The following is a 23,855-nucleotide window of genomic DNA, read 5'->3' on the forward strand; positions in this document are numbered from 1 at the left end:
TGTACTTAAATCTCTAAAGTGAATTACTAATGATTCACAAGTCCTCATTATACTGCAAACAAACACTCTATTAAAAATATCTGTTACACAACAGAATTACAAGAATAGAATTGGCTCCTACAGTTTTGTGGTAAGCCAATAATGCTATTTGCGTAATCACTCTGTATTCAATGATATCACTGGACAAACACTGTAGTGAACAATGGGTCAGTTTAATTCTAAGCACTTTCATATTTTTCACATTTGTTACAAAAATATTTCAAAAATGACAATGGGAAATAAAAGGCATTGCAATAATGATCGCATATTTTAATTCTCAGATTTAAAGGGAAGCATTATAGTAAAAAATAATAAAAAACAGAACAACATTTCTGGAACATTTAAAAATAAAATAAAATTACTATTTCTAATTTTAATTTTCTTGGCAATTTTAAATGCTACATTGTAACATTAAATGGGTCTTTAAAAACACAGTTTCAAAAACTGCAATACATTCATTTAGGCCATCAAACACACAGGGATTGGGATGCCAAAACCTTTTACGTTGCATTTAACTCTAGTGCACAAAATACTACTGTCACCAGTCACATTCACATCTAAACCTCTTATAGCAGAAGAACAGACTCCGTCAGGGCTGGAGCTGAAAAACACACACACAGTGAGCGAGAATTTCTGCTGTCGAACTACAAATAGGCATTTGGAGAAATGCAGAACCTTTCCGCCACTAACCACTGAAACACCTACTTTTCCTTTTTAAACCAAGATCCCTTTCATAACCGACCATTAAACATCATTACCACCATGTGACCGACCTTAAGAGCTTTTTAGAAAAGGTTCCGGTAAACTATTGCCTTTATGCAGCATTAATTGCACTAAATTACAAGCCTACAGTTCGTACCTGTCCTGCACTGTTCGGTCAGACAAAACAAGTGCAGTATTCTACTAAAGGACAAAATGACAGATGGAGGTTAACAGCTTAGGCAAACACAATGATTAGCTTTAAGAACAAAACGTAACTAGTGTTGCATGAGCAAAGAAACTATTTTGAGTTACGCACTACATTGCACCGGAGTAAAAAAAAAAATCGACAAGTGCACTGACAAAATGCAATTAAATATAAAACCAAAAGCCTTGTGCTTCATTATAAAACACTCTGTATTGTATGCCATAAACCTGCAATGAACAAAACAATACCACAGAAATGTGACCTGATGCAGAGAAGGACACATAACTCAAAGTTGTAGAAACATCGAAACGACAGTGACGGACTCCAGTGCAGCCCCATATTCCCATGAGATGCAGTTTAGTAGGAGAATGATGCTTAGATGAGCTAAACAGTACACATTATCATTCAAGATACGAAAGTGTAAAAATGGAAATGTTGTGTTTTTAGAAATATCACTCAATTAATTAATGTTACTGTACCTGTGAGAGTATTCTAAAGCATTCCAGTAAATCCAAACAATTCACCATTGATAATAAGGGATATTACAAATACAAGTATTTAAAGGGGCAAAATTTCACCGACACGCCAGTCATTTTAAATATGATATTCACCATAATTTTTGACCATTGTATATTTTGATATGCACACACATCATAAAATTGGATTAATTATGTTATTCATGATTATATTAATGCAAATATAAAATCCCTGATTAATGCTACTATCATTTTCCAGTTAAAGCTATGATAACATTATTATGTAATGATGCAAATGTTTATAAAAACCCTTAAAACTATGTTAAAATATAACATTATCAACTTTAGCGTCATTCAACCCTCAACCTTTCAAGAATAAAAATCAAAGGCACAACGGTTAAATAACACCATGAAAGGTTGCGATTATCATTAGGGTTTTCAGCTGAAATAATAAACCGTAAGTATAAAAGGAAACTAGAATACATAGAATGAAAGCTTTTTAGTACAAAAGTATCAATGCTAGAGGCTTTTATATCAGTGAAAGTGCGCTAGTGAAATCTAGAGTAACATCGTCCAGAAAGGTGCACAGTGAGGTGTGGAGTGGTCAAGAAAGCTTGTTACTCCTGATGAGGGTGGGCACCACAAGAGGCCGAAGTGCTTTGGTGAGGTGTTCGCGGTAGACCCAGGCTAAAAATGCCGATGATGCCCAGGTTGAGCAGGACACCCATTGCGAGAGTCCCCAAGGTACCTAGGAAGGAAGGTAAAGCGGAGTGGGACATCAGCCACTCTTTGCGAGACGACATGTCCGTCAACACTGCCTCCATCTGGAAATGGGTGCCCACGACCGCACATATGTGAAAGAGCTGGTGGCTGTGACCTTGGAGGAGAGTGAGTGAAAAACTAGTCAAAAGAACCGTGTGACACTGGTATGAACCTCTATAGCCATTAAAAACCAAACAAAGACAACTGTAAAATCGCTAAAAATGAGGTACCGATGTAGTCGAAGCGTCCAGGGGCCAGTCTCTCGGGCAGGTGAGATGCAAACAGGAAGCATGTGAGAAACGCAAAGAACAGATGGTAAGAGTGGCTGGCCAGAGCTTCACTGGGACTACAGCTCCCCCAACAGCACGACAGCAGCTATACACACACATGGAGAGAGACACACATCGCCGTCCATTAAAAAGAGCATCCATATCTGGTGTTACGCAGGAATGATTTGCTTAATTAAGTGTCTAATTTACATGTGCAATCAAGTCTGACCATACTTACTCGGTAAAACAGTGGGATACTATCAAAGAGGAAGGGGACAACAAATGCGGCCGTTCTCAAGATTTTACTTATGTGTGGGTACTGCAACTCTACAAACCTGTTACAAAAGACAGAGGAAAATGCACCCTCACTTAAAATTGGCTTATTATAGATAATATATGTTCATAGTTGAATGCTTTTTAGTTTTATTTTAGATGAAGAGCATGTGAGTGGTGCTTGATCATGCAAAAGTTTCCACCACAATGCAAGGTTATTGAGTGCGGTTGTCGGGGTGTTTTTATATGGTTGCTAGGGTGTTGCCGATGGTTAATGGGTGTTGTCATGTGGTTGATTAATGGTGCTATCCAAAACAAGCCCAACCTCTCTCTAGATATTTAACAAAATATCAAAGAAAAGTGACATGCGATCAAATTATGTTTGAGCCTTTTAATTTTGAATTTCAATGATTTTGAACTCATTTTATCGGATGTATGGATACCTTCAAAATTGTATTTTATCATACTGCATACTACTGTGTTTCTTGTAGATTAAATGTTTATATTCATAGTTAAATGCTTTTTAGTTTTAAATAAATAAATATAAATTATTTTCTGTAATCCTCCATTTCATCATCCTCCAAACATAAATCATACACTCGCTCATTTAGAAAAATAAATCGCACACCTCTTCTCAAAAACCTGCACGATTTGAGGTATCAGAGCGGGACAAGTTACGTGCCAAAGTTTAACATTATATATGAGAGATAGTCGTGCTTAACTAAGCGAAACTAATTAATTCACTGAATTTAACAACCAGTTAAGTTCTTCTGTAAATAATTTATTAAAATGACTGAAACCTTTTGTGCAACCAAAAACAAGGTCAGAACAAACAAAGGTCTGTGTGTGAGAAGGACTTAAGTTACATAAACTCACTATTATTCTGAGTCTGGCTACAATGATATCTGAATTAGCCCATGTAATCGCAGACTTAGTAAATGAGTCTTAATTACCCTCAAAACCGCTCTCACCTGGAGTAGCAGGACATGCTGGTACAAAAGAGCGAGTTGCAGACGGCAATGGTCACAAAATGCTGGTGAAGCCAACTGTTGACCCAGGAGTCGGGCATCACGTAAGAGGCGTATGTGATGGCGCAACCTGTAAAAGAGTATAGCATACTTAAAACACAGACACATATATGACACAGTGTTTCTATTTAACAGAAAGACATTAATTAGAAGATAAATGCATGCTTTCATTTGGATATAGTTTTCAACTCTTGGTTAGTTAACTATGAATCTTGTATAAATAAGATTTGTTAACAGATTGAGATTTAAACAAATAAACAATACCACACAATAACATAGACATTTTTTTTGTCTCCAAATAAAGACATTTTATATGTATAGTCTATACATATAACATTTCTGTATTTGGAGTAAAAAAGAAAAGAAAAAAAAGTCAATGTTATAGTGTTATTTAACAAAATATCAAACAATAGTGGCATTTGCGATCAAATGATTACATTTTTAATTTTGATTTTTGCAAACTGATTTTTTTGTGCATGTATGGATATGTTTGAAATAGCATATAACCAAAGTACTTCAATTATATCTGAAGTATGTAGTATGCATACTACGCATAGTATGTGAATTTCTCCCATATTTACCTGGATAAATTGCCTAAACACTATTAAAAAACTTAATGTAAATGAACCGTTATTTCCAAGAAGGCACTGTGACAACAACGTAGCATACTACCGTTTAAAAAATTTACGGTTGCATACTGCGTAATGTTTCACTCACAGTTTTAAGAAACATTGCATGGCATATACTGCACAAAACGAATAGTTACAGTATTAAATACCATGTTTTATTGGATTTGTGTCTTTTGTAATGCTTGGCTGTTATGCCAGATCTCTGAACATATACAGTAACTCTGCTTTTCTCAAAAGAGCTCTTTCATTGCCGCAACTGGAAAACATGACCAGAGGGTTTCATTCCACATTCCACAAATGAAAGAATAATATTTTTATTAGACTATGGGACTTTACAATAAAGACTCGCTGATCTACACACAGGATATTGACCAGCTGACCATACCATCATTCAGTACAGATTATTGTGGCCGAAGTCAAATGAATGGAAATACCGCAGAAATATGTTTTTTTAAACATACTGTAATATAGATTTCTGCTTGAAAGAATAATTTTAAAAGGTGCATTTATAAATTACTCGCTCTATGTAAGGTAAAGTGTTCCGAGCCTATTAAAATTGCACTTTTATTTCACACTAGCTCTTCACGCTTCTGAAGTGCCTCGGACGATATGTGTAGTTTCTCAGCCTTCTCTCTTTATCAATGCAGACTTTAAAGGTTTTCTCTGGAGCCAGTGGAGCCAGAGCATTTGCTTTCTTTCCTTTGAAGTCATACAATAAAATGCCAGCAGTGTATTAGACGGCTCATTTCCTCCAAAGCTCATGCTTTCCATAACCTCACATCAACCCTCCAATTCCTTTCTACAGCTGGCTTTCGTGAAATTCTCCTATTTGACATCAGCTTTACATCAGAATTGTGTTCCTTTTGTACTGGCCAGGTATAGGGATTTCTATATTCTGTCAAGGACGGCTGACAGAATGTCTGGCACATTTATCTCACAATGTCATGCATTTACATTTATGCATTTAGCAGCAACTTACTTTGCATTTAAGATATGCATTTTATCAGTTCATGCATTCTCTGGAAAAAAACCTCAATGACCTTGATGTTGCTAGCACTATGCTCTGTATACGCATTGTTTGAGGTACAGGAATGCAGTGCTGTTATTGTTAACTAAAACTATTAAAAAACATTTTTGGTCATTGAAATAAAATATTACATATAAAAAGTTACAAAATCTAAACAATAATTAGAAACATTGCCTTGACAACTAACTGAAATAAATAAGTTGAAATGACTAAGTTTAAAGTATTAGAATGACTAAAAATAAATTAAAACTAAATATATATATATATGGTCACACTTTAGATTAGGGAACAATGTTCACTATTAACTAACTATTGACTATGACTTTTGCCTCAAACTCCTAATTACAGCTTATTAATAGTTTGTAAGGTGGTTGTTAAGTTTAAGGGATGTAGAATATGGTCATGCAGAATAAGGCATTAATATGTGCTTTATAAGTACTAATAAACAGCCAATATCCTAGTAATATGCATGCTAATAAGCAACTAGTTAATAGTGAGAATTGGACCCTAAACTAAGGTTTTACAGAATTTTCTCATGAATGTATTAAAAGCAATACCATTGCACTACCTATTTTCAAACCGCAACCAAGTTGTGTTTACTAGTTACCCGGTCGATATGATGAGTGCTTTTGATTAAGAACTAATTTGTGAATTTGATAAGTTTGTCAGGTTACCGGCATCAAATCTTTTTTCATTTTTGTTGAGAATGTAAAAAAAAAAAGTACCATGGCTTAGCTTGTTAGTCAAAAGTCTGACTATGCAAGACTAAATGCAGTCTCACCAGTGATGTTTAAATAGAAAATAGTTGGTAGGAAAGGCCACTATGTTATGATGATAATGTGTCTATACCGGCCAATAGGGTGATCAGTACCTAAAGGGCCAGATTTTCTAACAGCTTACAAAACATACAGGACAGAATCACCCAGGAGAACTGGAGCGTACCGAGACTGTACAGGCTGAGCGCTCCGTAGTCGAAGAAGTAGCAGACGTGACGAGCCTTGGTGGACATGGTGCTGAAGGTGTGAGCGCAGCTGGAGGTGAAGGGGTACAGGCAGATCAGAAGCATGTAGACGAGCATCGGCCAGGAGTAGCTCTCCATCAGGAAGTCCAGCGTAAAGCACAGCATGCTGAACCGCCACAGGAAGTACCTATAATAGCACAGCACAGGTCCTACACGGGGCATTTATGTCTTGTGTGAGGAAAGTAGAGCAGATAAGCTGGTTATTAAAGGGGTCATGACATGATAAATCTAATTCGACCAAAACGCACCTTAATACCAGGTGTAAACAGTGCCTTACTTAATCAAGCTCCAAAAACAGGTTGTTTGGATACTGGGGGACTTGTGACGTCACACGGACAAAGCATTTGCATAAGACATCGACGAATAGTTTTACATCATCGCACCACAGGCCCCGGCCACTGGTGTTCAGTCGCTTAAAGGCTGACACTTTTATATTCACTGACGCTCTAATGGATCGCGTCGGTGGATTATCTCTGTTTGTTCAGAGAATTTGACTGCATATTGTTTTGCAAACGATGCATAGTGTAATAAAGAGTTCGCAAAGAAACTTTTGTTGACAGATGAAGCAGTCAGCTGTATTGGATCTCACAGTCACAACAGGCTGCATCGCTTTGAAATTTGCATGTGCAACAAAAAATGTTAACAACATTATCAGTGAACCTCAAGGAATATATTAAAAATAATGTCATGACCCCGTTAGACCTTTTCATGTACTATTAGGTCTTTAACGTTCAGCTGGGTGATATGACGATAGAGCACATCACAGTTTATCAGTCATCAGTTCACGACTTTGAATATGGCTCATCCAAAAAGAGTTCAGATTCTGAACTGTCTGTCTATTTATATACACAGGTAGTAGTATCCAAAAGTGATGTCTGGAGGGCACATTTATTTTTATTTATGACCCAACAAGTTCGATTAAACAAGCAAAATATGATGAAAAAAAAAAAAAAAAAAAAAAAAAAAAAAATATATATATATATATATATACACACACTCACCTAAAGGATTATTAGGAACACCTGTTCAATTTCTCATTAATGCAATTATATAATCAACCAATCACATGGCAGTTGCTTTTTAGGGGTGTGGTCCTGGTCAAGACAATCACCTGAACTCCAAACTGAATGTCAGAATGGGAAAGAAAGGTGATTTAAGCAATTTTGAGCATGGCATGGTTGTTGGTGCCAGACGGGCCGGTCTGAGTATTTCACAATCTGCTCAGTTACTGGGATTTTCACACACAACCATTTCTAGGGTTTACAAAGAATGGTGTGAAAAGGGAAAAACATCCAGTATGCGGCAGTCCTGTGGGCGAAAATGCCTTGTTGATGCTAGAGGTCAGAGGAGAATGGGCCGACTGATTCAAGCTGATAGAAGAGCAACTTTGACTGAAATAACCACTCGTTACAACCAAGGTATGCAGCAAAGCATTTGTGAAGCCACAACACGCACAACCTTGAGGCGGATGGGCTACAACAGCAGAAGACTCCACCGGGTACCACTCATCTCCACTACAAATAGGAAAAAGAGCCTACAATTTGCACGAGCTCACCAAAATTGGACAGTTGAAGATTTCTGTTGAGACATTCAGATGGTAGAGTCAGAATTTGGCGTAAACAGAATGAGAACATGGATCCATCATGCCTTGTTACCACTGTGCAGGCTGGTGGTGGTGGTGTAATGGTGTGGGGGATGTTTTCTTGGCACACTTTAGGCCCCTTAGTGCCAATTGGGCATTGTTTAAATGCCACGGCCTACATGAGCATTGTTTCTGACCATGTCCATCCCTTTATGACCACCATGTACCCATCCTCTGATGGCTACTTCCAGCAGGATAATGCACCATGTTACAAAGCTCGAATCATTTCAAATTGGTTTCTTGAACATGACAATGAGTTCACTGTACTAAAATGGCCCCCACAGTCACCAGATCTCAACCCAATAGAGCATCTTTGGGATGTGGTGGAACGGGAGCTTCGTGCCCTGGATATGCATCCCACAAATCTCCATCAACTGCAAGATGCTATCCTATCAATATGGGCCAACATTTCTAAAGAATGCTTTCAGCACCTTGTTGAATCAATGCCACATAGAATTAAGGCAGTTCTGAAGGCGAAAGGGGGTCAAACACAGTATTAGTATGGTGTTCCTAATAATCCTTTAGGTGAGTGTATATATATATATATATATATAATTTGAAATACAGAGAAAAAACAAAACACTGAACTTGGTCAAGATATTTATCTGACAAAAGTATTTGGCAAGAAAGGCAATCTACAGTATAGGTTTTATTTTACCATGCAAAAAAATGCAAAAAAAAAAGTCTTAATTTCTTTGTATGACAGCAAGGCCAGAAATTATGTTCGCACAATTTGTCATGTTTTATTGCATTATCACAAATAAAACAACTGCACGATATGCTTTTGTAAATTTTTACATTTTTCGTAAATTTTTAATAATATATTTTTTTTTCTTTAATTTAAAAAAAAAAAATAATCAAGGTTTCCACAAGAATATTAAGCATGAACAACTGTTTTCAACGTTGATAATAATAAGAAATGTTTCTTGAGCAGCAAATCAGCATATTATAATGATTTCTGAAGGATCATGTGACACGGATGACTGGAAATATAACTACATAAATACATAGCAAATCATAAAAATAATAATAACAATATGATATAACAATAGAGCCTGCTCTAATCACACTAATCAGATATATACAGTACCATATATTAAATGACTTGAAACAAGATTTAGGTCATACTGCCCAGTTCTACAAATACATAATCCCTTTCAAGTAATGTGTTTAGTCCCTGTAAAATCTGATATTGCATAAAAGTGTCTGCTTATAAGCTAAATCATAATTGCATAATGTAGCAGCTGAAACAAAGCTTCAAAGCTGACAAACTACTAGCTCTGGCACTGAAAGGAGATTATATGTTTAACTGGGCTCTTTACCAGGTCGGCAGGAAGTGGGTCCAGATATTGACCGTCTCATTGGTCATTTGAAAACTGCTGAGAATGCAGTCGAGGGCTGAGCTGCTGGGATGGCGGTACCCAGACATGATGCCGTCCTCTCTAAACACCTGCAAAGATGCACACGGACGAGTAAAATACACGCAAACAACTAAAGAATCATGAAAAAAGGTGTTTTTCTAAACATCATCTTTTGTGTTCTGTATTCCTTCATCGAAGCAAAAACCAGGAGACTTGAGATGGATCTTATAGTTCCATAGAAGAAAGAAAGTCATACAGGTTTGGAATGACATTAGGGGGATGACTTTTTAGGTGAACTACTGCTTTAAAGTGCCCTTATTATGCTATTTTATTTTTAGTTTTGGAGTCTCCTACAATAGATTTACATGCATCCTAGGTAAAAAAAAATGCTTTAATGTTCTCATGATAATATACATTGCAGCATCACCTCTTTTCTCAGTGTCAGTGTCTGAAACAGTGCGATAAAGGATTCGGTCTCTCTAAACCCCTCCTTTAGGAGAGCCTACTCTGCTCTGATTGGTCAGATGGCCCAGTCTGTTGTGATAGGTCTACTGATTACAGCGTGTTTTGTGAAACAAAACACCCATTACCATATCTGAACTTCAGCTCCGGAGACTTCCACAGCAATTGATACACAGTGATACAAACAGTAACAACGGTTATCGGTTTTACCATATCAATTCCTCGTCCTTTAAAAGTGCATGCAAAGAGGATTTCAGGATTACCTTCTAGTCTCAGCTACAACTACAGTGTTTGAGTGCAGTGTTATAAAACACTATACATGAAAGGTAAAATGCATAATAGGGCTACTTTAATATTCTGAATGCAAGTCATTCATCTGATGTAATCTTACAGAAACAGTGCTGTGCTGGACTCAATTTCTTTAAGAAAGATTAAAGCAGAACTGAAAACGGTGGCTTGCACCACTTGGTCCCACTTATTCGGCTTGTAACTTTTAAGTACATGCAGGATTTCCCAGGGATTTCCCTTAAAGGGAGCGTATGAAACAGTTTATCACTGTAGAGTCTGTTCTCCAAACTACAATATTAAACTGTTTCAAACGCTCCTTTTGTATGTCAAACAGATAGTCCTGTCCTCACCTTTGGCACCTGGTGGATGTCAAAGAGCTGTGGAAGTCTGAGGGTCAGCATGTCTGCGGGCAGGCGCAGTGCTCCCCTCCCTCTCTGACAGGCCTGCTTCAGTCTCTCCCGTCCTCCTCGACACAGGACACACCACAGCGGACACTCCAGGCCCCGGGACGGGCCCCCTTCCCCAGCCTCCCACCTCACACACTGAGTCCAGCCCCAACCATGACCCTCACCAGCCCCCCGCCACGCAGGAAACACTGCAGAGAGAGAGACAAACCCATTATTTCACCCATATGCATTGAAAAGTAAGTTGGATTACTGCTGAAAACTCATTCAATAAGCTTTGAATTAATGGATTTGTTTCAGGACCCAGATTTTACATTGTGCGTTTAGTACCACTTGATGCCCAATGTCGTGAAACATATTAATATGAACAATATGCAAAACATTAGCCTGGTAATACCAAACTCAGCTACTTCGCTTTGCTTCGTAGACAGAGTCTGGAAGGGCATAATTGAAAAAGCGTTTTCTTTCTCGCGGGGGGGGGCGCTTGTCTGAAGTTTAAAATCATTGGCTACCCGTAAGCCAATCACATAACGTTTGGTTATGACGTGTGTTATGCGCAGGCTCAGCCGCATCTAACTTCCACTGTAAACACATGTATGATGCGAAAACAAAACCATCGAGCGAAATACCGGAGTGAACATGGCTGTGAACGACTTTTGCAGATTATGTGAAGTAAATCTACGCATCCACAGTACAATCAGCGTCTACGTCACGGCTCTCAGCCCGCCCTCTGTTCGTTGATTGGCCGGCTGTTTTGAGGCCGGAGGAAAATGGGGAGAAAGGTCGCTATCTCAAACTGAGTACAGAAGCGAACTGAAATTGAGCGGAAGTACGAAGTCTGACGTAGTCAGGCTAGCAAAACATAAGGAAGAATGATAAAAAAAGAAAACAATAAATATAATTATTATTATCATTAAAAACTGTTTAAAAACAATTTTTTCATAGGTAAAGATTCACAGATTCATGTAATGGATGGTATACTAGCTCTACTATTTTAAAAGTAAGTAGTGTGCAGTAGAAAGTACACTACTGTTCAAACGTTTAGGTTTTTTAAAAAGGAATTAATCCTTTTATTGAAAAAAAAATGCAATGAATTGATCGAAAGTGACAGTGAAAACATTGTTTACAAACAAATTGTTACGAATGAATTTTTTGTAAACATGGTTTCCACAAAAATATTAAGCAGTGATATTATTCAGTTTTGCCATCACAGGAATAAATTACATTTTAAAATGCACAATTTATTTTAAATTGTAATAATATTTCACATGCCTCAATGGCGAGCAATGAGAGACTTCTTTCAAAAACATTTAAAAAAAATCTTCCCAACCCCAAACTTTATGAACAAATGCGTATGTGAGTATGAACTTTCTGTATGCAAAGAATACCTAAATCATTTGCAGTATATAACTATAGTACACTGCTGAAATGCTGTATCCAAAGACTTTATAGAAAGACTCATATTACTATGAATGGGAGAAAGTACAACACGCAATATGACGGAATAAGTCCCGCCTTCTAAATAAAAGAGCCAATCACCAGTTGGTAAAGTCTTCGCATCACTGCAGCTGCAGTTAGAAGCTCAACAGTTCTTAAACAGTCAGTGTTCTGAGACACAAGGAATTATTATATTTTGATTACAGATTACGAGGGCACATGGAAAAAAAAAGAATAATTATGTGCATGGATAAATCATTATTAATAAATGCTGCAACATTCCATAAATAAAACAAGTTGTAAATTTTGATTTCATGTTGACTTTAAAATGCTTTTCACTACATACAGTTCCATATCTGCATTTCTATTTTATACGATTACAGAGTGAATTTAGAGAAATACTTTAGAGAAATTTAGTGTGCTTTAAAGCTTTAACACTCAAATCAATCCCAGATATCTTGTCTTCACACACCCCAGTATGGGCCTCCAGTTTGAGTATTTCAACCAATAGCTGGGAACATAACTTGGCACACTGGTGACATTGCAAGATACTGTTCCATGAAAACATTTTTGCACAACTTTTGAGCAATAAATCCATCTTCTTGGAAGCTGAAGTTCAACTCTTTAGCTCCAAGTACCTGCCTTTCTAAAGGGGTCCGTGTTTTGCTTTGCACAGGGGCCAATCTTGCACACTAGAACAGAATGTGCTTTGTGAGGTTCACAGAGTTTCCTGTTGACACGTGGAGCCGTATGAAAATGAGCACGCTTTCTGCACACGGACAAACGGCAGCCTAAACAAAGCAGATGGAAATGCTTGAGCAATGCCTCTACATAAGAGACATGCCTCTTTCTAGCTGCTTGAAGATACTCTGTGGATTTGACTAAATGGATTGTTATTAAGGTTGGGTGACATGGCACATTTTTTCCCCAGCTATTTATGATTCAATTATTTCTCAATATTTATATAAGGTTATTTGCTTTGAATGGCTTAAAGGGATGATATTGTTTCATTAGTGAACCACCACATGTCATATATACAAATTCATATACACAAATATCAATAATAAAATTTGCCTATACTGTTCACCACAATCTTTTAATAAATGAAAAATCCATTAAAATGTCACTATCCACAATAAATGAAAAATGAGACTACCCATTAGTATTGAAGCGAACAATTTCAATTTCAGTGACTCGAAAGCAATCAAACTAATATTGATACTGTTTAAGTGGCCTAATAATTACAAAACAAATCCAATGACACTGCTCTTAAATGGACCATTAAAAAGTACAAAATGTATACAGACCCTTTCCAAAAAATTTGAATATGATGGAAAAGTTTATTTATTTCCATAATTCCATTCAAAACGTAGCCTGGGTTTCCCCATGCTGCCTTGATCGCAGCGCGATTTTATTCACGCTGCTAGGCAGCCTGGACTAGCCTGGTAATACCAGACTCTGCTACTTCACTTTGCTTCGTAGAGAGAGTCTGGAATAGCATAATAGAGAAGTGTTTTCTTTCTCGCGGGGGGGCGCTTGTCTGAAGTTTAAAATCACTGGTTACCCGTAAGCCAATCACATAACGTTTGGTTATGGCGTGTGTTATGCGCATGCTCAGCCACATCTAACTTCCACTGTAAACACATGTATGATGCAAAAACTAAACCATCGAGCGAAATACCGGAAGTGAACATGGCTGTGAACGACTTTTGCAGATTATGTGAAGTAAATCTACGCAAGTACGCATCCACCACGGTACAATCAGCGTCTACGTCACGGCTCTCAGCCCGCCCTCTGTTCGTTGATTGGCCCGGCTGTTTCCAGACCGGTGGAAAACTGAAAGATACGCTGCTATCTCAGACTGACTACAGGAGCGAAATGAAATTAGCGGAAGTAGGAAGTCTGACATAGTCAGGCTAAGCCTGGACACCATGGACCAGATTTTCGCCTCAGCAAGGGGACCAATCACAGAACGGGGAGGGAGCAGCAAGACGGTGACGACGTCTATGCGACACACCGAAGCAGTTTGTTTATATCTATGGATCCAACATGGCATCAGACGCGAAGTTACCTTTCGATGCAGCCTTAGATAGTGTTCTAAGTAGTTTAGAACGCAAGTTTATTTCGTCTTCTTCCTCGTCGAATTTCTGTCGCTCTACATACGTCATCTGGTATAACTGAAACGATTGGCTATGAGCTACGTACAGGCGCATTTGATAGACATTCGTAGCGCCCAATAAACGGCTCTGGGCATTCGTAAACCACGCCTCAAATACGAGAAAATGAACATGTGGTTCCCAGACCACGTCTCAATGAGAAAGAGGTCTGACGTTAGCCAGGCTATTCAAAACATTAAACTTCCATAGATTATAGATTCAGGGCCCACAACTTAAACGATTTCAAGTATTTAGTTGTTTATTTGTACATAATTTGGGCTTCCAGCTCATAAAACTCACTAAAACAGGATTTCAAAAAATTTGAATATTACATGAAATCACACAGTAATTACACAGTGATACCATGGTCATTGAACCAGGTTTTGGTTCTTTTGGCAGTGTGGGCAGGTGCAAATCCTGCTGGAAAATGAAGTCAGCGTCTCCATAAAGCTTGTCTGCTGAAGGAAGCATGAAGTGCTCTGGAAATGTCCTGGTAGACGGCTGCGTTGAGTGGACAGCACAGTGGACCAACACCAGCCGATGACATGGCTCCCCAAACCAACACAGACTGTGGAAACTTCACACTGGACTTCAAGCATCTTGGATTGTGTGCCTCTCCAGTCTTCCTCCAGACTCTGGGACCTTGGTTTCCAAATGAGATGCAAAATTTGCTCTCATCAGAAAAGAGGACTTTGGTCCACTGTGCTTTATTAAATCCAGAGTCAACGCAGCCGTCTACCAGGACATTTCCAGAGCACTTCATGCTTCCTTCATTTTCCAGCACGATTTGCACCTGCCCACACTGCCAAAAGAACCAAAACCTGGTTCAATGACCATGGTATTACTGTGTAATTACTGTGTGATTTCATGTAATATTCTAATTTTTTGAATTTTTGAATTTATTTTTATTTCAGTTTTAGTCAAGTTAAACATTTTTCATTTCTCATGTTTTTTTAATGAAAAAGTTTTTCATCTTATATTTATATTTAATTTTCTTTCAGCTTTATTTTGATCAACAAAAAGGATTTGTAATAGTTTTAGTTAACAATACCAACAACGGTCCAGTATACTTTCACAGTATGGAAGAGAGCAGCATGAACATTTGGCTAAACATTTCCTTTTGGACTTTACAGATAAAAAAAGATTGTCATATGGCTTTAGAGTGTCATGCGGGAGATTGAACAATGACAATCTTCATTTTTAGATGAACTACTGCTTTGAAAGCAGATTACAGAAACTGTCAGTCAAACGGATTTGCATAAACTGATACAACGGCTAAATTCCTCCCGGTCAGATCATGCAGGGCTGGACATCCATTCATGGAATATGCTGTCATTATTCCATGGGCCAGTGTTGATCTTATGGATTAACGGATTGTGGAATGTCTCATACATCAGCTGTTTCTATGGAAGTCAAACATAAACACATATGAAGTTCTCCTCAATAATGCCCTCTGGGAAACGTGTTATTCAGAAACAAACAGTTCGCAAACATGTCTCATCCCAGTTGCCACTGCTCAATTTGAACTGGATGTTTGTTCGTTTTTTGCGTACAACATGTCTTGTTGATAGGTGGAGATGTTTCGATTGCACTGACTAACCTAATCCCATGACACACCATTTTGAGTCTAAACAAGAAGAGCAGATGAGCTCAGCTGAATCTGATGTGGGTGTGTGTGTCCACCAACTGTGACCAACGAAAGAGAGAACTGTATTGTCGCAATTCATATTGATGTATTTCTGATAAAAATAGGATATTCAAAGAATGGGTGTTTTATCCATCAGGAACTGATTGGATTGTGAAAAGCAACATTACGTGAATGAAGCCAGATGGTTGGAAGAGGGCACAGTGGTGTAAGGAAAAATAAAAGTATTTTATTCAAGGCCTTATGGTTCCAGAAGTTTTAGCGAATGCATAAATTAGCATAATATAGCGACACCTAGAGGTGAATGGATGTTATTGTACTCGCCTGGGTAGTGGGTGGAAAGTGGGACCCATACTACTCAAGACATGTTTTACAAATTCTTCACTAAATGAACACAAGGAAGAATGATATTTAGTCATTTCCAATCATATGCATTAATATGCATAAAAATTGGGGTCGGATAGATTTGTTTTTTTAAAAATAGTCTATTATGCTTAAAAAGGCTGCATTTATTTGAGAGTAAAAACACAGTGATATTGTGTAAACTTTTGTCTATTTTAGTATATTTTAAAATGTAATTTATTCCTGTGATTAAAGCTGAATTTTCAGCATCATTACTCCAGTCTTCAGTGTCACATGATCCTTCAGAAATATGCTGCTCAAGAAACATTTCTTATTATTATCAGTGCTGAAAAGCAATTGTGTCGCTTCATATTTTTGCAGAAACCGTGATACATTCTTTCAGGATTATTTGATAAATAGAAAAGAACAGCATTTATTAGAAATCTTTTGTAGCAATTGAACTATTGAACAATTGAATGCATTTTTGCTGAATCAAAAGTATTAATTCCTCTCTAATTTCTCTAAGTTTTGAACAGTAGTGTTTTTCACTAAAACATTGTAATTAAATTTTTTTTAAAGAACATTTCATAAACAAAAGTTTTGTAATATTTTAGCCAGAAATGAACTGTAACTCATAATCTGAAATGGTGTATTAAATACTTACAAAAGTGGATTTTTTGGGTGGGACCAAGAAGGCTAAGTGACAATAAACAAAATAATTTCAGAGGCAGTGTAAGTTATTTTGACGGAATTTAGCATTTTTACAAACACTTTTTCCATTTGGAATAACATGCACTGATGGATTGTTCATAAAAAGAACAGGAATGTCCATTAAAAAGGTACATATAGGGTCAATTTGTATTTCACATTGGCTCACGAACTACTGCATAATCCAATCCAGAACATATCAGACAAAGACAAATGTTTCAAGACCTTGATTTCTGGGTCCTTGTGTTTTTCTCGCTCCACATCTCACCCTCTACAGTAATTCTGACATTCTTTCTCTGGCTCGTGATTGTGTCACAAGATCTGCCTCAATGGACGTCTTTATCACTGTGTGTTGACAAAAGAGCGCCTATGCAGCCTGTATGTGCGTGTTCTGTTCGGCTCACGTGTAACTGCAGTAACCGTACGGACACTATCTCAGCCTCTGAGCATTCCTTTGTCATGTTAATACATGATCATGGGATGAAGTTGTCTGGCTACCACCTTCACACACAAGACTAATAATCATGCAAATGCTTATACTGGGAGAACTGGAATTTTCCACCAAGTTTGAACAACTTTACAATCAGGTTTTAAAAGCTGTTGCAAATTTTAATTAGGCAAAATATCTTGCTAGAAAACATTTCTGTTAGCACAACCAAAACCTGTTTTGGAAGGTACATTTAAATTTTGCTTAAGGCTTTTTCATGGAAACGAAAGCTTTTAATGATACCAAGCAGCGCACTGGACCCAAACTGCACCTAACATACATTACATCTCTAGATTTCAGTAGATTTAACAAATTATTATTAGTGCTGTTAACCATTGCTCATATTTAAAAGTAAGGATTTGAACAAACCCCAAACCCATTTTGTATACCTGGCAGACTATAACGAAAAGAAAAGAAAATCCCATAGAATTACTTTGAAAACATGAAAGCCACAAGAATGTACACTTAATTGACAACGGCTTAAACAATATCACGTGCTTTGCTTCTATATTTCAGACTTTGGAGAGAATGAAACTGAAAAAAAGTTCCTGCCGTCCTGAAAAATGCTGACTATGCAGTTCGTGTAGGCGAAATCATCCTGAATGCGCAGGAACGGTGAGAAGAGAAGGAACATAAAAGTGAGCTTTTCATAGGTCATAGGGTTTAGAACAAAAAGCAGAATATAGAACACATGTAATATTCAGTATAATTTGGGAACACTTACAAGAACCAAACTTTAAATGACAAGAAACTTCCATTTTTTTGGAAGTGAACAGTCAAACAACCACCAAAAAGGAATTAAAGACCCTGTTACTATCATGTGGGTAAAACAAGATTTTTTTATGAAGCAAATTTACACTGATGAGTAAAAACATTCTGACCAGTCACAAGTGAAGCGAATATCATTGATCATCTCTGAACAATGCCACATATTAATGTCTGGGTAGAATAGATGGTAAGCAAACAATCAGTTCTCGTAATCAACGCGTTGGATCCAGGAGAAATGTGCAGGAATAAAGATCTGAGTGATTTTGACAGGGGCCAAATTGTTATGGAAAGGCGACTGGGTCAGAGACTCTCTAAAACTGAAAGGCTTGCGGGTTCACCCTAAAAAATCTTGGGTTATTTTTTCTAACCAAATCCTGGGTTGAGCCTTTTAGGTCATTTTCTTGGGTTATTTTTTCAGTATTTGGGTAGTTTTCTTGTATTACCCAGATCTTGGGTAAGCATAACAACCCAGGGATTGAGTTATTTATCGCAGGCTTTTTGCGACCTCTTCAGGTGAGAGCAGTTCTCTCAAAATGGTGCATATCGTTACATTTTATGCAAAGCAACATACGGAGCGCGATGTGAGTCATCTAGTGTCGCGTGACTCGCGCCGGTCTTTTCGCGTGATGGAAATGCTTGATGCCTTGCATTAAATATACAGAATAAATACGTATGATGTTAAAATATGTTCTCAGAACTGTACACTGTTTGTTTATGGCCAGGTTATGGAGCCAGTCGGCGCATATTTCGGCTACGAGTGGAACGCAGGGCGGCGGTCTGAAGTTAGAAGTTTCCCCGCTGAAACGGGACAACAGAGACTGGTCGATTACAGTTGAATTACTCATAAATGTTTAATTTTTACTGATAATATTTGTTAATATTTGTATAATATAATATTTGAGCTTAAATGTTGTCAATATGTATTAAAAATTATATAAAATATGATTGAAAATAAAGGAATTATCATGCAAGTATTGGTTGTGTCGAGTATTTTTTTTAAAGTTTAGAGGATTTAAGTTAATCCGTATACATTAATTCATGTATGAAGTAAAAAAAAAAAAGTAAAAATGAATATTAAAAATGAATCAAGTATGCTGGGTTAAATCAATCCATTATGCTGGGTTAAATAAACAACCCAATTTGCTGGGTAAAATTAACCCAACATGTGTTCTGTCCAATATTTACCAATCCCTTGGGTTGAAAACAACCCGAATTGGGTTGTTTTTAACCCAGTGTTTTTTAGAGTGTTGATCCCGGTCAGCAGTGGTGAATTTACCAACAGTGGTCTGAGGAGGGAAAAACCACAAACCGGCGACAGGGTGTTGGGCGCCCAAGACGAAGGCTAACCCTTCTGGTCCGAGCCAACAGAAGGTTTACTGTGGCGCAAGTCCACACAATTTTAATAATGGTTATATGAGGAATGTGTCACAACACACAGTGCATCACACTCTGCTATGTATGGGGCTGTGTAGCCGCTGACCAATCAGAGTGTCTATGATGGCTCCTGTCCACCATTGAAAACGCCTACAATGGGCACGGAAGCCTTTGGAAGTGGAAGGTCACCTGGTCCGAAGAGTCGTTTTCTTTTACATCACGTGGACAGCCATGTACTAGTGCACCGTGATCCTGGGGAAGAAATGCACTGTGGGATGACGACAAGCCAGTGGAGGGAGTGTGATGCTCTGGTCAGTGTTCTGCTGGGAAATCGGGTTTGGCCATTCATGTGAACGCAAATATGACACGTGCCACCAACCTAAACATTGTTGCAGACCTGGTCCTTCATGCCAGTGGTGTTCCCTGGAGGAAGTGCCTCTTTCAGCAGGATAATCACACTGCTCACATTGTTCAGGAATGGTTTGAGGAACATGATGAATAGTTCAAGGTGTTGCCCTGGCCTCCAAATTCCCCAGATCTCAGTCTGTGCTGGACCAACAAGTTCAATCCATGGCGGCTCCACCTCGTAACCTACAGGACTTGAAGGATCTGCTGCTGACGTCTTGGTGCCAGACAGACACCACGGGACACATTCAGGGCTCTTGTAGAGTCCATGCCAGGGCAGGTCAGCGCTGTTTTGGCAGCATGTGGAACAGCATATAGGCATCGGTGTATAAGTGGTGCATGCCTGTGTGAAAGATGCAGGGTGTTGTGGTTGCTGTGCCATTTCCATATTGTTCCGAGTGGTTTTAACATGCTGCCATTCTAGTTGTCTGGGTGGTTAGTAATACGTTGCTTTTTGGTTTTGCATACTCGAAACAGTCGCCACAAAAAAGATTTTACAAAATGTAGTGTTTAGAGATGTCAGAGTTAACATGTTAAGATATTATATGCTTGAATATGCCATAATTTGAACTTATTTTAGACAGAAAAATCTGTTTTTGGTCAGAATCAGAAATCATAAAATTAATTGGGATTATTTTATTCTATTGATGATAGTCATAGTTTATACCAAAAAAAATGTATCATTGAATTTAAACCAAATCTGCATTATCTCCTTTTTCTTGTGACATGTATAATTTGCACCTGAATTTCTTTTTGGAGTTGACTTCTTTATCTTGAGAGTTTTAAGGTAATATTCTTTGTAAAACAGCTTTGGAGCAGTATTCATTGAAATGGTTCATACATTTAACGGATAGTGAGTAGAAAAAAAAACGTCATCTTTTCCAAGTAGCGATGAAATGGACGTTGCAACAGATCATTACTTCTGTAATGTGACGTACAAGTGTGACAGATGTGGGCGGGTCGCTCAAAAATTCAAGCTTGCAGATGAAAAATTAAACAAACAGATGGATGAATCATTCATAATAAGATCTAGAACATGCATTAACAAAACAGATGCTGACTTTAATACAAACTAAATATTTTCCATATGATGTTTTAGTAAATCCCTTTGTCTTTAGTACAATTACTATTTGCCAGTTATTTAATTTAGTCTTTATATATCATGCATAAGCTTACTTTTTCTAAAATAGTAGCCAGAGCCGGACAGTAACTGAGTACATTTACTTGAGTACAGTACTTAAGTACAATTTTGAGGGATCTGTACTTTACTCGAGTATCATTTTTGGGGAGTACTCATGACTTTACTCAAGTACATTTGAAAGGCAAATACTGTACTCTTTACTCCACTACATTTCTATCCATAACTGTGAGTACCCGTTACTTCTTCTAAAAAAAAAAAGGGAAAGGAAAAAAGAAACATCTCGGAAACCCTCTTAAATGTGATTGGATTGTGCAGGCGCAACTGATTGGGACAGCCTATCAGCAATCACCTTCAGCTTTCCGCCAAAGTCAACTCCATGGTCAGATTTAGATAAGAGACGAAACCATGGACGAAATAATGGATGAAGAAGCAGCAGGTCCATCCCGGGAGCGATATTTTTTTTCCCAGGATGGTAGGGGAAGACTCATGAATATTCATTAGGGAAGTCATCCCTAATTGGTCTAATGACCTACCCCTAACCCCACCCCTAAACCTACCCATCACTGGGGGTCTTATGACCTCCATAACCCCGCCCCTAAACCTACCCGTCACTGGGGTTAAGACCAATCAGGGATGACTTCCCTAATGAATATTCATGAGTCTTCCCCTACCATCCTGGGAAAAAAAAATATCGCATCCCGTGAATGTGCTAACCCGTGGCCCCACCTCGCCAGACTATTTCAATTTTCTGAACAAGTTAATGATAGTTTTTGCTTCAAGTGTTTGCTGTGTTTACCAATGTATGCACTGTGGCAGTAGTAATGCAATATTTAGAAAATGTACTCTTGTACTCTTGATACTCAAGTACTTTTAAAAACAAGTACTTTAGTACTTTTACTTAAGTAGACATCTGACTGTAGTACTTTTACTTGTACTTGAGTAAAATTTAGCAAGGGGTATCTGTACTTTTACTCAAGTAATGAAGCTGTGTACTCTGTCCGCCTCTGATAGTAGCCTATAAATGGAACTGCATACATGAGAATCTATAGATGTAGGCTACTTATATTTTAGGAAGGGGGTCCCTCACAAGGGGATCATCATATTTCAAAATGCTGCATTATGGACACCAATAAAGTTTTAGAAAGTTGGCAAACTATATAGAATCCAAACAATTGTATAAAGGTACAACAGAAGCACATACATGTAACTTTCTTCATATCTTCTGGTGGAAACATGGAACTCAGGAGGGCGTCCAGCATGAAAAGAGACCTAGACAGACTGATGCTGTCAGTGCTACAGTAATGAGGGTTTATTACTTACAGAAGCCTGTTCACGTGGACTAATGTAATGGATAGACTATGTTCCATATGTGTTCGAGGAAAAGACGGGCAGTTCTGCAAAAGCAACCATGCTCTCCCATTATATCGACGCTATATATATACATTCTCTCTCTCACCCATGGGGAGGTGATCATTGTCAACTCAACACTTCCACAATTCACAAAATGCCAAACTCATTTACTCAACTTTAGAAACCCAAACTTTTACTGTAACTTTTTGATGATCTACTCTTCAAAACTTAAACTTGAACATTCAAACTTCAGTCCTCCACTTTGCTGTTGAGCAACATTACACTTCTACTTTTTCCTCACCAACTTCGCAACATCTTTGTGGAGTGTTTGTGTGAGAGGTTGTTGTGAATTTCACAACAACCCACTGCCACTGTAAGTTCGAACATGACATGTTGACAAAGTATTTTCTTTACATTGCTTTAAATATATCTTTCGAAGAACTATTTTGTTGTTGTTGTTGCGCGGCAACAAATCTGACATTATGGATTAAAATACCAACATAACGCTCAATGTGCAAGAGAAAACGTAAAGTCCAAACCTTTGAGCTTGATCTGGTCTATGAGATCATTTGCGCGTGCCAGTTGGAGATGTGAGGTCGCCAGTTTGGGATCCGAAAAAGTTACAGTTAATGGGAAAAAGAAGCGCGAAATAACTACACATCCATGGCTGAACTAGATTCTAACGTTAGTGGACATCCCCGAGAATCATTCAGGCTTTGTGTGTCCTTCACATTCCTAGGCAAAGGAACACAAACAACAGTAGAAATCCCACCCTCCGTGCACGAGCATTCTCTCATTGGATGGAGACATGAAAGCAGCCCAGTGTTCGAGATCAGGAGACCAGCGAGAACAAAACACGAAACCCGTTCAACTACTTTTAGCGTCCTCGCTCTGTTTCTAAGAAAGACAAGTAAAAGTAAAAAATGATGCTACAAAAAAGAGGGGAAATGCATTTATTTGACACTTCGAGGCTCCATTCACAATCTTGCAATATGGCCTTGAGTGCTTAATTGATTTTATGCAATGGTATCATATATTTCTATATTATATTATATAATGAAAATATTTAAATAATAATAATAATTCCATTAAAACAGAATTTTATTTGGGTATCTCTCTCATTAGGTGACATTCTTCCGTTAAAAGCCCCTGTTTATTTATTTATTTTATTTGGGAAACAACAACTCTTAACAGGCATTTAACATTTATATGATCATATTTTCAGTTAGTCTCTAGACATTAATAAAGTATTAAGTATATAATTAGTGTTTCGTTCTGTGTTTTTTAATTGAGTAAGTGAAAACGAATCAGTTGAGTCAACGATTAAATGACTTGCTAAAATGATTTTAAAAAAGTGTAATGTATCGCCACCTACTGGTGAAGATTTATAAGAATGATTGGCTGCATCTGAAATCGCATACGTAGAAAGGCCGTTACCATGTCTAGAACATTGC

The 23,855-nt window shown here is 37.8% G+C and overlaps 1 protein-coding gene across 2 annotated transcripts; it reads right to left on the bottom strand.

Annotated features, from left to right (window-relative positions):
* Positions 1-192: 192 nt before the first annotated feature.
* Positions 193-23,203, bottom strand: paqr6 (progestin and adipoQ receptor family member VI). Of its 2 annotated transcripts, none has more exons than XM_079894418.1 (8): positions 22,941-23,203; positions 10,535-10,779; positions 9,396-9,523; positions 6,353-6,558; positions 3,698-3,824; positions 2,692-2,788; positions 2,415-2,559; positions 193-2,299 (listed from the first exon to the last, which is right to left on the bottom strand). In XM_079894418.1, the coding sequence occupies exons 2-8, from the start codon at positions 10,583-10,585 to the stop codon at positions 2,040-2,042; spliced, it is 1,014 nt and encodes a 337-aa protein (XP_079750544.1). In that variant the 5' UTR covers positions 10,586-10,779; positions 22,941-23,203; the 3' UTR covers positions 193-2,039. The 2 variants fall into 2 exon arrangements, with proteins under 2 accessions (XP_079750544.1, XP_079750545.1); XM_079894419.1 differs by having other exon boundaries at positions 6,353-6,580.
* Between the last annotated feature and the right edge of the window lie 652 nt (positions 23,204-23,855).

This window comes from Squalius cephalus, assembly GCF_949319135.1.
Source record: "Squalius cephalus genome assembly, chromosome: 15".
NCBI classification, from domain to species: domain Eukaryota; kingdom Metazoa; phylum Chordata; class Actinopteri; order Cypriniformes; family Leuciscidae; genus Squalius; species Squalius cephalus.